The following is an 18006-nucleotide window of genomic DNA, read 5'->3' as shown; positions in this document are numbered from 1 at the left end:
CTGATAATCCCAAGAAAGGATTTTGACTCTGTTGTGTGTAAATATTATTTAGCTACACAAAATTTGACAGTCAGATTTCCTACCGCAGGCTGCATTTTTCCCCAAAAGCAGAATGTCATCTGAATATTTCAGTAGAGAACAGCCTTCTGGCAGGATGAGTGATGACAGTGAGAAATGCACTACAGAGGAGAATACAGCTGGTGAATCGATAAACCCTAGGTGTGTCCAGGTGTAGTGACGTTGTTTGAATGTAAAGGTAAAGATCGGCTGCATCTGCCCACTGACAGGGATACTGAAAAAGGCTCTACAGAGATCAATGGCAGTAAAATGGTCATGTTGTATGACAGATAATATAGATTAAACATCAGGCACAATTAGGTTAATAGGTATCATTAGATCATTAATATCATGTGAATCTTGCATAAAACACAAGGATATTGTTTACAATTCACAGTGGTTGATAAATGAAGTTTGACAACATACAGTGGTACCTGTACCTGACCTACATTGTAGGAGTGAACAGTCCACAATTTGGATGGGTCCTCAAAGAGCTTGATAAGTATTGCAAGATCTCCACAGGCCTCAGATGTGTCAGATGCACACATACCTGAAGGAAAACTGAGGTAAGCTGGAGTGCTGAGAGCATGATATCCCCCTTCAAAAGATTAACAACAGTTTAACTTGGACAAAACAAGAAGACATAACAGATTGAATGGTGTGAATGGAGTGACAACAAATCTATGATTATCAAGATTATCTGGACTAATAATTTTGAGTGAGAATATTTCAGGAGAGGTGACAGGAACCCTGTGTATTCTAAGAGACATGAATTTGATACCTTTTGTTCCAAATGAGGTGTACCTCTGTCAATCATAAAAAGGTAAACAACACCTTCATTTAACACAGAAAAAGATAAGTTGAATTGACTTCTTCAAAAGAAGGAAAATCTTAACTTTTTAAAGAAGAAAAAAGTAACTATTTCACTTTTACAGGAAACATGTGTCAGATTTGAGACATTTAAAACTAAAAAGGGACTGGGTCAGTCAGGTATATTTAAGGTCCTTTTCATCAATAAATGAGGTGTAGCCATTTTGATAGAGAAAAATATTCCTTTTATTTTTTTTTATTGTAGGACAATAAAACTATATATACGCCAACTATAAAAATCTGTCAGATGGCTCATACGGACCCCTGCGAACTGCTGAAAGCATCTACAGTGGGTATGTGTGTATCAAAACTAGACCATGGCTCAATAGATGATGTCATTTGTAATCCAGATGAATCTTATTACTTTTAAAGGGATTGAATTTTTTTTGCAAGGCACTATATGTGGTTTGTTTGTTGCTTTTACTGTATGTTGAGTGGTGGCCAAATTACAATGAGTTTTATTGTAACAAAACAGATAATGTTGAATTCAAATAAGGGAAAACAATTTTTTGATATTGCCATTTTAATTGATTACCAATGTTGAACCATACTGTGTTCAAATGTTCAGTGGATGTAAATAACAACAGCAACACTTGCCCACAGAAAAACACAATGTCTGTACATGGATATCCAAAGACATCAAACAGTAATTTAATCATACAAACTGTTATATAATCAATAACAGATCTTCTTACTGAATAAATTTAACATTATGCTAAGTTAAAGGTAAATTACTGTGAATATTAATCCTTGATCTGGAGAACACTTCGTTTTTCCAAGTCGTTCATTTCTTTGAGAATGTGCGCAACATTGTACCGCAATTCCTGGAACTTGGACAAAGAAACCTAAAAAAAGGATATAAAATACATTACCATCAAATGTAAACTGTGGCTGAACTAGTCAGATCAAAGCTTGATACTGTGGTTTAATAATCCTACACCTGTTAATCTATGGGTCTACATTTATTGCAATGTACTGTTAATAACTGTAATAACTGTACATAACTGTTAATAACTGTAACTGTAAATTATACTGAAGACATTTAATGTGAGTTTTACAGATGTTCCTTCATTTTTACAAGATGAAAATTAATGCATCTTATATTTAAATAAAACAAATCTGTTTGTTATAAATATGTTCTTTCATTTCACCTGTCCCAAAGAATGTAGTTTGTTTGGGTTTGTACTGCTAATTTAATGATAATACAGCAGTTGGGATAAAAACTTGGAGTAGAGTCTGGAAACATTGCTCCTTCTTCACCTACAGCTCCAAAATTGCTTGGTGCTAGGTTTGTTTTTTTGTTTATGTCAGAAGGAGAGGAGAGATGGAGAGAGATGGAGAGGAATCACCTGGATCAGAAAAACTAAATAAAGCCATCAATTATGTATCAATCTTAAATTATGTATATAAAAATCTCACTATATATAAACACACTTATCATGAAAGGTTTATATTAATGTGTTCTTTCCAACACACCATTTCTAAACTAACAACTAATTCAATTCAATTCATTTGTATAGTGGTTTCAATAATGGACATTGTCTCAACTGAGAAACTGAGAAAAGCTTGCTTTCAGTAAAATATTAAAATGAAACTGGAAATTTGTTTCCCTCACCCCAACAATAGGGTAATTCCCATTACCATTAAATCATACGTAATAATTATTGTAAACATAATTACCTCAAATTGATGAAGATTTCCATCAAAAAGTGTCAACTGCATTAGAATAGTTGGCTGTAAAGCTCGAGACAAGGAACTGAAATATACATATAAATGGTGTAATCATAAAATAAGGATTATAGCTTAATATTTTTGTGGGTATTTTAAAATATTACATGAAGTATACCTAATAATGATCTCCATTCATGCTTGCTACTGTAATCTATCTATCTATCTATCTATCTATCTATCTATCTACTTCAGGGGTTTCTATAATTCTGCTTCTTAAAATAAGGTGCACAGGGAAATTTCTTTTTTTTTTTTTTTTTTTTTTACATCACTTATAGTTGGTTTCTTGTGGTTATTGGAGCAAGCTCTACTAGTGTAGCTATCCAACATTCTCAGCTCCAATAAGAAAGAGCAGTAGCCAAAATGTAGCATACAGCACAAGATTTACTACAGTATCTATTTTATTGGTCAAAAATGTACATAAAATTAATTCTAATATTACTTGCCAGGCTTTGCATTAGCTTGGTTAGTTGTGCAAACTAACTGTACTAGATGCATACACTCACCACAGGCACTACCATATACCTATATATCTTTTGTACCTCTTACGAGTAAATTAGAAATTCAATAGTGCATTTACCAGTATGAAGTTACGTTGTTTGATTTCATACAACTGACCTTAACCAGTACTTTAAAAAAAAAAAAAAAAAAAAAAAAAAAAAAAAAAAAAAATTCACCTATTGACTCTTTCATGTTCTATGTAACTCGGTATTATCTGGCTACTGCGGGGTGAGAGGAAGAATATTTGGTGTTTGGATAACCACTTGCAGCTTTGTTTTTGAATGCTGTTATTAATACTGAAGTAGCTTGTAGATTAATACATTGGACTACTGATAGAAAGGATTTGAGTTATGACTTAACTACTCAGTTGTATTTAAAAAACTACACTATTATACACATGATAACTGTACCTTGTTGAAATTGCAACATCCACTCTCCATCTGAATGTTTCTAATTTAGGTAATCTTGGGCCATGCTTTGTAACAGAAGCATCAAGTGCTGGCCGCCTAAAAGAGAAAACAGAACAGTACATACCTGGATACTTGTCTGCTTCTTTTATTTTTAAAAACTATTTTCTGATAAAGAATTTGAAAGTAGAACAAGTTAGATAAAAAAACAGATATTTATTATTTAGCTTTACTTCATACCCATATCCAAAGACAATGCAGGAAAGGTCCGCAATGAACTCCTCAAAAATCCTGTGTTTGAAAATAAATAAATAAATAAAAAAAGTAATGTTTAGTCTCATCATAACTGAAAGAGGTAGTGTATTGAATGCCTTGCAGCCAGTTAAAACACAAGTTTGATTGTATGTCATAGAGTAAAGGCAGTTCTTACTGAGACACTGAAAGTAGATGGGTAATTAGTTTAAAACCAGTGAGGTATAGAATAACTGCTTTTACACTTAGCAAAACATTAACATTATCCAACATAAACAGAAAATACTGTGTTTATGATAGAAATGGCTAAAATAGAGAAATAAAGGAAAATGTCTTCCTTATTGAAACATTTACTCTTATTTACAGACTGTGCTACGATAAAATGTGGAAAAAAATGAGCTCCTGAGGGTTTTTAAACATAAATACACTAATGAAACTAATGACGGTGTTCACACATAAAAAGACTAATGAAACTAATGAAAACCTTGACTTGACTGACTTAAAATCATATAATGTGCACAGATTAATGCACTTTTATGTATGGATTAGACTGCCAAGTATCTGTATTATGTATCTATATCTGTATTATGCTTACAGCATTTAGACAGACCATCATATGGAAGTGCTTTGCTGTTTCTGTGAAAAACACATACTAGTCATGCTAGTTAACTATGTAGGGACTAAGAAAACGACTGAGAATTTTGTAAAACCTAGTTTTCTATTATTGCAATTAATTAAAGAATATAAACAAACAAACCCTTCATAATCACCTTGGCATAGTGTAAAACCTTTTCCTCTGTTTTAGATTATTAATAGATTTAATATACTGCAAATAGATTGGTATTTGGAGCCATACATATCCTCTATCTTGACTGATCACTAGCATGCATAATAACAAGAGATCAAACTGTCTACACACTCTGGCCACATGAGGCTGGGCACAGTTATGCACCAGGTGCATAACCAGAGATTAATTTAAGTGGGATGAGGAAATATGCAAAATAAAAATGCAAATGATTGTCTTCACAATATGTATAGTTAAACTGATAAGTGTAACCCATTTAGAATCCATGATTGTATGTCAGACAGCAGTAGAAGTGATGACACTCATTTGTTATTTAATCATTTAAGGTACAATCTACCATCAAACAATTTGCTAATAATAGAATTTATAATAGAAGGTCCATATCTGTAAAATGAAATTCATATAATTTAAGAGTTTTTAAGAAACATTCAATACTCTGTTTTTAACAAAACATGAAAAAATATAATTTAGGGGATACCACTGCAACCAACTTTATTTTTTATTTGCCATGGCCCCTCATATCCTCTGCCTTAGTATAAATCTGCCTTACAGTAAGTATTAGTTACATTATTAGGATTATTTATTAGAATTACTATTTCAGAGTATGTGATTATGAAGGCATTACACAGGAAGGTCTTGAACATTTTGTTTATTCTGGTTCAGTGAATTTGTTTCTCTTTTTGTGTAATGACAGCTGCTAGAAACAATACAATGTTCGGGGAGAAAAACATATCTAATAGAGTCTATTTACTTATTGTGTGTAAAAAAAAGTCTACACAGCCTTGTTTTTTTGTGCCAAGATATATATATATATATATATATATACACACACACACACACACACACACATTATATATATATATATATATATATATATATATATATATATATATATACATATATATATATATATACATATATACATACATACATACATACATACATACACATATAGTCAAGCCCAAAATTATTCATACCCCTGGCAAATTCTGACTTAAAGTTACTTTTATTCAACCAGCAAGTTTTTTCTTGATTAGAAATGACACAGGTGTCTCCCAGAAGATAATAAGACGATGTACAAGAGGCATCATTGTGGAAAAAATCTTTTATTTACATTTGAACAAAAAGTGGCATGTCCAAAATTATTCATACCCTTCTCAATAATCAGTAGAAAAGCCTTTATTGGCTATTACAGCAATCAAACGCTTCCTATAATTGCTGACCAGCTTTTTGTCTCCACTGGTATTTTTGCCTGTTCATCTTTAGCGATGAGCACCAACTCTTTCAGGTTGGAGGGTCTCCTTGCCATCACCCTGATCTTTAGCTCCCTCCACAGATTCTCAGTTGGATTTAAGTCAGGACTCTGGCTGGGCCACTGCAAAACGTTAATGTTTTTGTCTGCTAACCATTTCTTCACCACTTTTGCTGTGTGTTTTGGGTCGTTGTCATGCTGAAATGTCCACTGGTGCCCAAGGCCAAGTTTCTCTGCAGACTGCCTGATGTTTTTGTTGAGAATTTTGATGTATTGCTCCTTTTTCATGGTGCCATTTACTGTGATTAGGTTCCATGGTCCACCGGCTGAAAAACACCCCCAAAACATTAGGTTCCCACCACCATGTTTGACAGTGGGGATGGTGTTCTTAGGGTTGAAGGCTTCTCCTTTTTTACGACAAATGAAGGCTACATCATTGTGGCCAAACAATTCAATTTTTGTTTCATCTGACCATAAAACAGAAGACCAGAAGTCTTCTTCTTTGTCCAGATGAGCATTTGCAAAGGCCAAGCGGGCTTTTGTGTGCCTTATCTGGAGAAGTGGTGTCCTCCTTGGTCTGCGTCTGTGGAACCCAGCGGTGTGCAGTGTCCGTTGGACTGTCTGCCTTGAGATGTTGCCACCAGCAGAGCCCAGATTCATCAGGAAGGCCTTGGTGGTGATCATTCTTTTTTACCTCTCTCACTATCCTCCTGGCCAGCACAGGTGTCACTTTTGGCTCCCGACCACGTCCTCTGAGATTTTTCACAGTGCGGAACGTCTTGTATTTTTTAATAATACTTTGCACTGTAGCCACTGGAACTCAAAACATTTAGATATGGTCTTATAGCCCTTTTCTGACTTGTGAGCAGCCACAATGCGCAGCCGCAGGTCCTCAGTGAGCTCCTTTGTCTTAGCCATGACTGTCCACAAACCAACAGCAGAGATCTTCTGTTTTTCACCTGTTGAGTTGATTAAAACAGCTGTTCCCAATGAATCAGGGTAATTAGGATGCTTTAGAACAGCTTGGACTATTTGGAATGGTATAGAACTTTGGATTTTCCCATAGACTATGACAGTTTGTAAAGGGTATGAATAATTTTGGACATGCCACTTTTTGTTCAAATGTAAATAAAAGCTGGGAAATATTTTTTTCCACAATGATGCCTCTTGTACATTGTCTTATTATCTTTTGGGAGAAGCCTGTGTCATTTCCGGTCAAACAAAAAAAACTTGCTGGTTGAATAAAAGTAACTAAGTCAGAATTTGCCAGGGGTATGAATAATTTCGGGCTTGACTGTGTATATATATATATATATATATATATATATATATTATAGATAAATATTGTCAGAAACTTTTCCATCTTTATTGTGAAATTACAAGTTATATATAAAAACAATAAGAATCATTTAAGGGAAAAAGGAAAAAAAAAGTACAATAAAAAGGTTGAAGTGTGCATACCCCTAAACTAATAATTAGTTGAAGCACCTTTTAGGGGTAAAAGTTGATCAGTTTCGCACCAGGAAGAACCCAGGACCCACAGCATAAGGTCTGACATGACTGACAGGGTTTCATCCTTGTACCTAACAGTAGTAAGGGTACCATTTCTTAGCATGTGGAGATCTGTGCAACTCTCCATTGATATTCCTCCCCAGACCATCAATGACCCTCCACCAAACTGGTCATCGATGATGTTGCAGGCAGCATAACATTCCCCACGGCATCTCCAGACTCCCTGCCCAGCTTTCCTTGTGTAATGGCCCTTCCAGTATTTCTGCCATGCCTTGGAAACTGTGCTGGGAGACACACCAAACCTCCTTGAAATGGCAAGTATGAATGTACCAACTTGGAGGACCTGGACTACCTGTGCAACATGACTGGGTGGCAGGTACTGCCTCATACTGAAAGTAATGACAGGGACCATAACAAAACACACAACTACAGACGAATCAGTTAGGAAGGATACAGTCTTTAAGGGGGTGGAGTAAAAATAAAAAAACTAAAATAATGTTTTTGAATGTGTGTGCACACCCTCTTATAACTGGGGATGTGGCTGTGTTCAAAATTAAGCAATCACATTCAAACACATTTTAAATTGGAGTTAGTATGCACCTGCCATCATTTCAAGTGCCTCTGATTAACCCCTAATAATGTTCAGCTGTTCAGCAGGCTTTTCCTGACATATTCTTATTCTTACTGCACGTTTTTCAAAGTCATCGGATCACCATTGTTTTCACACTGCACAACTATCTGGAGTAGCATTTAGTTGCCTCTGTGTTCACATTTCACAATGGGTCAGCGACAGGATTACACACTGCATGACTCCACAATAGGAAGACTTGCCGACAACTCTGTCTGGTCCGCAAACTGCGTTTCACAATCAATTTCACATGAGAAGTGATGAGGAAATAAAGCAAGATCACACGTTAGATCAGAGTTCTCGTGCGAGACTGGAAATGGTACCCTGTAAGAAGTTCATGACACAAATGGTCTGTGCGCTGATTTGCAGCAAAAGGGCAAAAAGGAAAAAAGATTATGCAGGAGGAAATGGTTGGGGAGACGTGGGGAACAAGGATGGTGTGTTCTGCAAATGAATAATTTTGCAATGTGCTGCTGCTGATGCAGCTGGTCAAGCAAATGTTTTTGCTTTATTTCTTTTTGATGTAATTATAAAGCTTATTTATTCTGACATAACTATATTTAAGATTATTTAATTATTTTATATTATTTTCTGATTAAAACCTATAAACTCTATTAAACTATAATATTGTGCTCTAACCAAAGCCATGCATGCTGATAATGTGGTCTATAACTCCTCCCTGAATTTCCTGCTGCACTGTATCTTGCTCTCTCCTTGTCTAAAGGTCGTTGTAGATGTATTTTACAGTCAGAACTCATTTCATACAGCAGGATTTTGAATCGCTGACAGGTCCAGATATTTAGCATGCCAAATATTTCACAGGCATCAGCGATGCACCAGTGATTCTCTTAGATCGCGTCTTTGATAATTCACACTGCGTGAGTGTCACTCGTGTGCACAAGCACCAATTTACCTCTGATTTCGGGCATTTGTCTGCGATTTTGGAAAACCTGTCGGCAAGTGAAAATCAGGGCTAAAATCGTCCACTTTGAACTTGGCATTAGTCACACCATACAGCAAAAGCCATGGTCCGCAGAGAGCTTCCAAAGCATCAGTGGGTCTCACTGTTAAAAGGTAGACTGCTGCGTTTTTGTGTTCATGGAGACGTAGCTCAGCGACAGAGTTCCGGACGCCGAAATTCAGCCAGCTGGGCTCACCACGTTTCGTGCTGACAGGAATGCAGCTCTGTGCGGTAAGAGTCGTGGTGGCAGTGTGTGTGTTTACATCAACACGGAATGGTGCAAGGACTCTGTGCTTGTGTCTAATTACTGTTTATTGCTAGTGGAGTTTGTGACTTACATGCAGACCATTTTATTTTCCACGTGAATTCACTACCACTTTAATTTTCGGAGTGTACATTCCCCCAAGCGCTAATGCTAAGGAGGCTCTGTGTGAGCTCTATGGATCTAGTGAGCTGCAGAATGCTCACCCCGACAGACTGTTTATTATCGCCGGAGATTTCTCAAAATCAAATCTCAAAACAGTGCTCCCAAAATTCCATCAGCATGTGGACTTTGCGATAAGAGGGGCGAACACGCTGGATCTTGTTTACACAAACGTTCCCGGCGCCTATCACGTGGAGCCTCACCCCCACCTCGGCTACTCGGACCAAATCCCTGTTATGCTAATTCCAGCATACAGACCACTCGTCAGACGCTCTAAACCGGTTCTGAAACAGGCCTGCAGGAGCCACATCTGCTCTTTAGGCCTGTTTTGAGTGCACTGACTGGAACATGTTCAGGGAGGCTGCAACCAACGGCGACTATCAACTTGGAGGAGTACACGGCATCACTGACCGACTACATCGGCAAGTGCATTGATAACAAGACCATCACCACACGCTCCAACCAGAAGCCGTGGATGACTGCAAAAGTGTGTGCTTTCCTAAAGTTGAGAGACTTCACCTTCAGAGCAGGGGACAATGCGGCCTTAAAAACAGCAAGGGCCAAACTGTCCCGAGCCATCAGAGAGGCTCCCTGAGCAGCTCCATCGTCCCAGCATGCCTCAAGACAACAACCATCGTCCCTGTGCCTAAGAAATGTACGGTTTCCTGCCTAAATGACTATCGTCCCGTCGCACTCACACTGATCATGATGAAATGCTTCGAGAGGTTCGTCATGAGGCACATCAAGACACAGCTACCACCCTCACTGGACTTGCAGTTTGCGTATCGTCCTAACCGCTCCACGGACAATGCCATCACCACAACCCTCCATCTGGCCCTCACACACCTGGATTGTAAGGATTCATACGTACGAATGCTGTTCATAGACTTCAGTTCAGCATTCAATACAATCATCCCTCAGCTGCTGATTGAGAAGCTGAGCCTGCTAGGCCTGAACACCACTCTCTGCAACTGGATCCTGGATTTCCTGACTGGGAGACCTCAGTCAGTCCGGATCAGGAACAGCATCTCCAGCACCACCACACTGAGCACTGGAGATCCACAACGCTGTGTGCTCAGTCCACTGCTGTTCACTCTGCTGACTCACAACTGTGCAGCAATGCACAGCTCCAATCATATCATCAAGTTCGCCGTTGACATGACTGTGGTGGGTCTCATCAGCAAAAGAACGTTGAGTTAGCATACAGAGAGGAGGTGCAACAACTAACAGCCTGGTGTAAAGCCAACAACCTGTCCCTGAACGTCAACAAGACTAAAGAGATGGTTGTTGACTTCAGGAGAGCACAGAGTGACCATTCTCCACTGTTCATCAACAGATACTCTGTGGAGATCGTCAAGAGCACCAAATTCTGTGGTTGTCATCTGGCAGAGAACTTCACCTCGTTACTCAACACCAGCTCCATCACCAAGAAAGCCCAGCAGCGCCTCTACTTCCTGAGGAGGCTGAGGAAAGCCATCTCCCTCCCCATCCTGACTGTATTCTGTAGAGGGACCAACAAGAGCATCCTGAGCAGCTGCATCACTGCCTGATTTGGGAACTGCACCGTCTCAGATTGCAAGACTCTTCAGCGGATAGTGCGGACAGCTGAAAAGATCATTGGAAAAAGATCTCACACACACACACACTCTCTCACCTGTGTGAACAGACTTATATTGTTCATTACTTATTGTACTACCTCAACCATTGTTAATATTTCATCTGCTGCCATGTTTATGTTTATTTTTACTTGCACTACCTCAACCGGTGCTACTGCATTTTTGCACAATATGTGTTGTCAGGCCATTTTATATATATATATATATATATATATATATATATATATATATATATATATATATATATATATATATATATATATATATATATATTATATTATATATATATATATATATATATACACACACACACACTACGCCATTTCACATGTTCTCTTTCAGCGCTATGTGTCCTGTTTTTGTGTTGTTTTTGTACTTATTGTTTCTGCACTGTCCTGTCTTTGCTCTGTTTGTGCCTAGTTGCACACTTTGCACTTTATGTAGCTAGGACAAACTTCTGTCCTAGCTCTGTGTTGGTGTTTTTTTTTGTGTTTGAACTTTATGTTGTATGTTTATGTAGCACCAGGGTCCTGGAGAAACGTTGTTTCATTTCACTATGTACTGCGTCAACCATATGTGGTTGAAATGACAATAAAAGCTTCTTAAATCTTGTATCAGTCAGGAGAAGGGTACAAAAGAATTTCCAAGACATTAAATACCATGGAACAAAGTGAAGACAGTAATCAATTGAGGAAAATATGGGGCAGCAGTGACATTACCAAGAACTGGATGTCCCTGCAAAACTGCTGAAAAGACGAGACAAACTGGTCAGGGAGGCTGACACGAGGCTCACAGCAACATTAAAGGAGCTGCAGGAATTTCTGGCAAGTTCTGGCTGTGTAGTACACATGACAACAATCTCCTGGATTTTTCATATGTCTGGGCTATGGGGTAGGGTGGCAAGATGACAGCCTTTTCTTATGAAGAAAAACATCCAAGCCCAGCTAAATTTTGAAGTCTCCCAAAAGCATGTGGGGAAAGGTATGTTTGGCACAAAAACACTGCAAATCACCAAAAGAACACCATACCCACAGTAAAGCATTGTGGTGGCAGCATCATGCTTTGGGGCTGTTTTTCTTCAGCTGGAAATGAGGCCTTAGTCAAGGTGGAGGGAATTATGAACTGTTCCAGATACCATTGCTGGTACAAAACCTTCAGTCTTCTGCTAGAAAGCTGAAGATGAAGAGGAACTTTATCTTTCAGCATAACAATGACCCAAAGCATACATCCAATTCAACAAAAGAATGGATTCACCAGAAGAAGAAAAAAGTTTTGGAATGGCCAAGCCAGATCCCAGACCTGACTCTGATTGAAAATCTGTGGGGTGATCTAAAGAGGGCTGTGCACAGGAGATTTTGAGCATTTTTGCAAAGATGTGCCAAGATGTGCCATGCTGATAGACCCAAAAAGACTGAGTGCTGTAATAAAATTAAAAGGTGCTTCAACAAAGTATTAGTTTATGGGTGTGCATATTTATGCAACCACATTATTTTATTTTTTTTTCAATTGAGTTGTACAGATTATAGATCACATTAAAAGTCGAAAAAGTTCTGAAATGATTTATCTTGGTCTTATTTTTTGACATTACAGAAACCTGGCATTTTAACAGGGGTGTGTAGACTTTTGTCTACAAAACCATTCCATTTTTGGGTGTCTTGCTTTTGGCTCTCCAGTGCACCTGTTGTCACTTTCATTTGCTCCAAAGAGGTTGAAACTGATTTCCAATCATTTATGCTTCCTAATTTGACAGATTGATATCTATCAAGATCAAATGACTTAGTGTGATACTGTGGTGATTAAGTGTTCCCTTATTTTGTTTGAGCATTAGACAAGCAGACTACTTATTAAGACACTTTATGTTGACTATTCCAATAATTTGTCACATATTTGTATCCATAACTCTTACCTGAGCTCACGAAGATCTTGCTCAAAGCTCTAAAAAAAAAAAGAGCAGTATTTAATTCATATTATATTAATGTATGTGAGAAAACAAAGTTCAAACACAAAAAACACCAACACAGCGCTAGGACATAAGTTTGTCCTAGCCACATAAAGTGCAAGTAGGTGCAAACAGAGCAAAGACAGGACAGTGCAAAAACAGTAAGTACAAAAAAGGACACAGTGCCGAAAAAGAATATGTGCAATGAAATGGAAATGAAATAAAATGAAATGACGTACAACATAAAAAAACAGGTAACTAATAACATAATAATAATAATAATATATATAGGTCAAATTAAGTTAACTTAACTTAAATATATATATATACACACACATACACTACTCACATAAAGTTAAGGATATTCAGCTTTCGGGCAAAATTTCAGGATGCACCTAACATCTTTACAGGTGAACTTAATTTGACCTTCTCTACACTTTTGAATGCACATGTCCAACTGTTCAGTATTTCAGTACTTTTTGCATAACTTGCTGTTCTCTAACAAGGTACTTAACGGCAAAATTCACAACTGGTGTTTGATCCATGAATTGACCAATAAATTTTCTGGTTCAATTAGAATTGGTATTTAAACAGTTCTCTTCATCATGCTGTTCACATATTAACATCATGAGACCAAGACGACACCTCACAAATGATCAACAGTACGTTCTCAACAGGAAGTTCTCAGAGGGAAGTGGCCACTGAGCTTAGAGTGTCACAGAGTGTCATCAGCAGGTTGCGACAGAGATACAGAGAGACTGGAAGAGTCACAGAAAGGCATAGAAGTGGACGTCCTTTGGCCACATCCCACGTTGATGACCGCTTCATTGTGAACAGTGCCCTGCGTAACCGGATGATGAATGGCACTCAACTCCAGGCACATTTAAGGGAGGGGAGAGGCACCCAAGTGTCACGTCAGACCATTCAAAACCGTTTACATCAGCGTGGTCTGCATGCTAGATGACCTGAAGGGTACCTGGCCACACCACCAGACACAGGTGTCATCGTTACGCTGGTCGAAGGACTTGTGGGCCTCAATGCTGTTCTCTGATGAAAGTCGATTCACGTTGAGCAGAAATAATGGCCACCAACGATGTTGGACACATCAAGGAGAGCACTATGCATCAGCCACTGTTGTGGTGGTGTTACAATCTGGGCAGGTGTGTCTACTCAGTACAGAACTGCCCTACATCTTGTGAATGGTACAGTGACAAGCCAGTACTACCTCAAAAACATCATTAATCCAGTCATTGTGTCCCTGTATGAACAACACAGGCCTAATTTCATTTTCATTGATGACAATGCTCCAGCTCATCGAGGTCACATCATTAGGGAACGGCTGCTGGAGGCTGGGGTACCTCAAATGGAGTGGCTGGCACTTTCCCCAGACCTGAATCCCATAGAAAACCTATGGGATCAGCCGAGTCGCCATGTAGAGGCTTGTAACCCTGCCCCCCAGAACCTCAGTGACCTGAGGGCCGCCCTTCAAGAAGAGTGGAATGCCATGCCTCAGCAGACAATAAGTCGACTCATGAACAGCATGAGACGTCGTTGTCAAGCTGTAATTGATGGTCAAGGGCACATGACAAATTGAGACAATGACATTTTTTGTTGTAGTATACCCACCACTGTTGTTGGCTTTTGTTTCAATGAATTCTTTGAGATGAGGAAATCACCATTGTATGTTTCTACTTAAATGCCCTACTTTCATGATATTATATCACTGTAGCATGAACTTTTTACATTTTCCATAAATTTCACCCAAAAGCCAAATATCCTTAATTTTGTGTGAGTAGTGTTATTTATATATATATATATATATATATATATAGAGAGAGAGAGAGAGAGAGAGAGAGAGGTAGGAAGATAGATAGATAGATAGATAGATAGATAGATAGATAGATAGATAGATAGATAGATAGATAGATAGATAGATATGAAACCTTCAACACTACATTCACATTCCATAAGTACATACGTAAAAGTGTAGGTTGAATTAGCAGAGCAATAGCACAGATATGTACATAAAATATTGCAATACAAAAAAACTTAATGGGAGACATATCAAAAATTAAAATAGAACAGCAAGTCTTTGTGGTGTATCGAGAGGCACATAATGTAAGCATGCCACCACAAAGGACAATCCACATCCAACTGGAGTAACTGGTCAAACAAGGGGAAGCTGTCTGAAAGGGATGTCCGGGTACTAACCCAAATTGTATTTTAAAAAACATAATACCTGAACTGCCCAATTCACTGCAGAATTAAATGCACACACTGTCTCATTATGTGGTCATAATGTTATGGTTGATTAGTGTATATACAGCTCTGGAAAAAAATAAGAGACCACTGCCTAATCTCCAGATTTGAACCCTATTGAAAACCTCTGGAATGTCATCAAGAGGAAGATGGATGGTCACAAACCATGAAGCAAAGCTGAGCTGTTTGCTTTTTTGCAAAAAGAGTGGTATAAAGTTACCCAACAGCAATGTGAAAAACTGGTGGAGAGCATGGAGCCAAAACGCATGCAAATCAGGGTTATTCCACCAAATACTGATTTCTTGATGTTATTTAGCCAAAGCATTAACACAATTTATTAACAAATTATTTGCATTTTGTTTTATTTGAGTTATTAAAGCTCTGCAAATACTGCATGATCTTGGGTTATTTTGATGTGTTGTCATTTCCTTTAAATATACACTCTAAATAACAATAGTTATATATTGAATTTAGGAGAAATATTGTCAGCAGTTCACAAAAAATGAAACAAAACTGTTCATCTCACTAATACATGCACCTGTAAAAAAAAAAACCTAAGAAATTTATTTGATTGAAAATTGATTGTTTTGCAGTGGTCTTTTTTTTTCCAGAGCTATATTCATGTGAAACAATTAGGATGAAATGAAAGCCTGTGTTTTTTGTTTTTTAACATAGTAAAACATATGGGCATTTAATCTTCATTTTAACAATATTGAAAGATTTAAGTAACATAACTAAACAATAAAACCAAAGAAAAGTCTTTTTTTAATGATCTTAATGAAAATCCAAATTCTTGTGAGGAAAAAGTAAGGACACCCCACATTTTTTTGTACTTAAAATGGATAAAATGACTTACATGTGTATCATATCAGGTGCAAATTATTAGAACATTGTTACAGAGCATTTTGAAGGAGGCTTGCCTTATTTAAACCTCAGACATTTAGCTTGGTTTGCTCCTAATTGTTGAAGTGAGAGGCATCTTAATGACATCTCCAAAAACCCTAAAATATTATCATGGGGCCTACAGCAAGCTTTTGCTACAGTTTATGCCAAAGCGCATGAATCTACAATCAGAAACAGACTACACAACTGTAATTATTATGGGAGGCAAGAAGGAAACCTTTGCTGTCCAAGAAAACATGAGTGCAAGACTGAAGTTTCCCAAAGAACACTGAAACAAAGGCCAAAATTGTGCTTCAGACAGATGATTCTAAAATTGAATTATTTGGACACCAAAATAGGTCTTGTTTGGCGTAAACCACATACTGCATTTCAGCAAATGAACCTCATACCAACTATGAAACATGGAGGTGGAAGTGTTATGGTTTGGGGATGCTTTGCTGCAGCAGGACCTGGCCAGCTCACCATCACAGAATCCATTATGAACTGAACCTTGCAACATGACAATGACCCAAAATACAAGTAAATCCACCAAGGACTGGCTGAAAAGTTAAAAATGGAGAATTCTGGAATGGCCAAGTCAAAGCCCAGATCTAAATCCTATTGAGATCCTGTGGGGTGATTTGAAACAGACTGTGCATGCAAGAAACCCCCAAAAATCAAACAGCTGAAAGAATTCTGCATTGAGGAGTGGGGGAAACTTTCTTCCAGTCAATGTCAGAAACTGGTAGATGGCTACAAGAAACGTTTCATTATTTCAGCCAATGGGGGAAACACTAGCTGTAAGTGCATAGGGTGTCCTAACTGAAAAGTGACCTAACCAATTGGACACAATAAATTGTGAATGAACAAGTGAATAACAATGGGTGAATCAGAGTTCTCACAGTACTGGGAGAATACTTTCTAAAAATCAGTATATTTTCCTCCAACATTCTGTTTTATTACGCATATGAATAAGCATACCTCTTTATTCACTGGAGACGGTGGTACTCGTAAAGCTTCTCTTAGTAGCTCATGCATGCCTGAAACAATGTCGCTAAGCTTGTCTTCTGAAAGGGAATTATCCTCTATAATATCTGCCATGCACCCACTGCACTCTTTATCATCCAATGCATTTACAACAGCTGCAAAATATAATTGCAAATATTAAACCATTGTGCAACATCTGCCAAGACTACATTATAATCTGTTGTTACTCCTAAAGTTGTTTTGCTAGCTAACTTACCTTTAAGTATTTGTCTGAAGAGTTGTTTATCCAGATCTTTCAAGTGTTTGGCCATATTGACGACTTCTCTGGGAATTCTTCCTCCCCAAAACCCAACATTATGATCAGCCATCATGTTGTAATTCGTACAGTGTATATTTACGGTCAATACAGCTCCAAGTCAGAGCAAATCAGCACAAAATATCGTATGTCATATACTCGATTATTCTACATTTCAGACCAACATGAAACTGGGATTTTTTTTTTACTTCCCAGTAGGACAGATTAGATCGAAGATTGTAGAATGCATCTACAAATCGTAAGTCCTATTCGGAGAGCTCCGTCTCTCAGTGAAAAGTAAGAGCAAGAATGAAGAGCGTGATATCAAACTACTCTTTCATGTAATTTTAACAAAAATCAACAGTGCATAATCACACCCACATTAAAAACAAAGTATTATGCACTATCCAAACAACTCTTTATTCACCGTTTTATAGACAGCTTACATAAAACATTTGTTTTACTTCCTTTTTCAGATGACTGTGTTCGCGTGAACACATTCATATGGAAAATTCCTAGTCAGAAAATTCCGAGTTCCCACTAGTCGTGAGCGCAGCTTCTTCTTCTTCTTCTGTTTAAATGGCGGTTGGCAAACCAGCTTAAAGGTTCATATTCCGTCTCCTACTGGAAT

The 18006-nt window shown here is 37.8% G+C and overlaps 1 protein-coding gene across 1 annotated transcript; it reads right to left on the bottom strand.

Annotated features, from left to right (window-relative positions):
* Positions 1-1089: 1089 nt before the first annotated feature.
* On the bottom strand, positions 1090-17618 carry commd5 (COMM domain containing 5). Its single transcript, XM_058397732.1, has 7 exons — positions 17337-17618; positions 17075-17235; positions 12920-12948; positions 3804-3854; positions 3567-3662; positions 2608-2683; positions 1090-1772 (listed from the first exon to the last, which is right to left on the bottom strand). Exons 1-7 carry the CDS (start codon positions 17449-17451, stop codon positions 1671-1673), a joined length of 630 nt encoding a protein of 209 aa, XP_058253715.1. The 5' UTR covers positions 17452-17618; the 3' UTR covers positions 1090-1670.
* Between the last annotated feature and the right edge of the window lie 388 nt (positions 17619-18006).

Source organism: Hemibagrus wyckioides, linkage group LG08 (assembly GCF_019097595.1).
Source record: "Hemibagrus wyckioides isolate EC202008001 linkage group LG08, SWU_Hwy_1.0, whole genome shotgun sequence".
In the NCBI taxonomy this organism is placed as follows: Eukaryota; Metazoa; Chordata; class Actinopteri; order Siluriformes; family Bagridae; genus Hemibagrus; species Hemibagrus wyckioides.
This window is presented reverse-complemented; position numbering and strand designations above follow the sequence as displayed.

What these genes read in the sequence shown, in the direction of transcription:
- commd5 (XM_058397732.1), bottom strand. Translation starts at nt 17,451, where the DNA reads ATGATGGCTGATCATAATGTTGGGTTTTGGGGAGGAAGAATTCCCAGA. An exon ending in CGTCTCCAGTGAATAAAGAG is followed by an intron (nt 12,949 to 17,074) that starts GTATGCTTATTC and finishes TTTTTTTTTTAG; the next exon opens with AGCTTTGAGCAAGATCTTCG. An exon ending in GAAATCTTCATCAATTTGAG is followed by an intron (nt 1,773 to 2,607) that starts GTAATTATGTTT and finishes TCCTTTTTTTAG; the next exon opens with GTTTCTTTGTCCAAGTTCCA.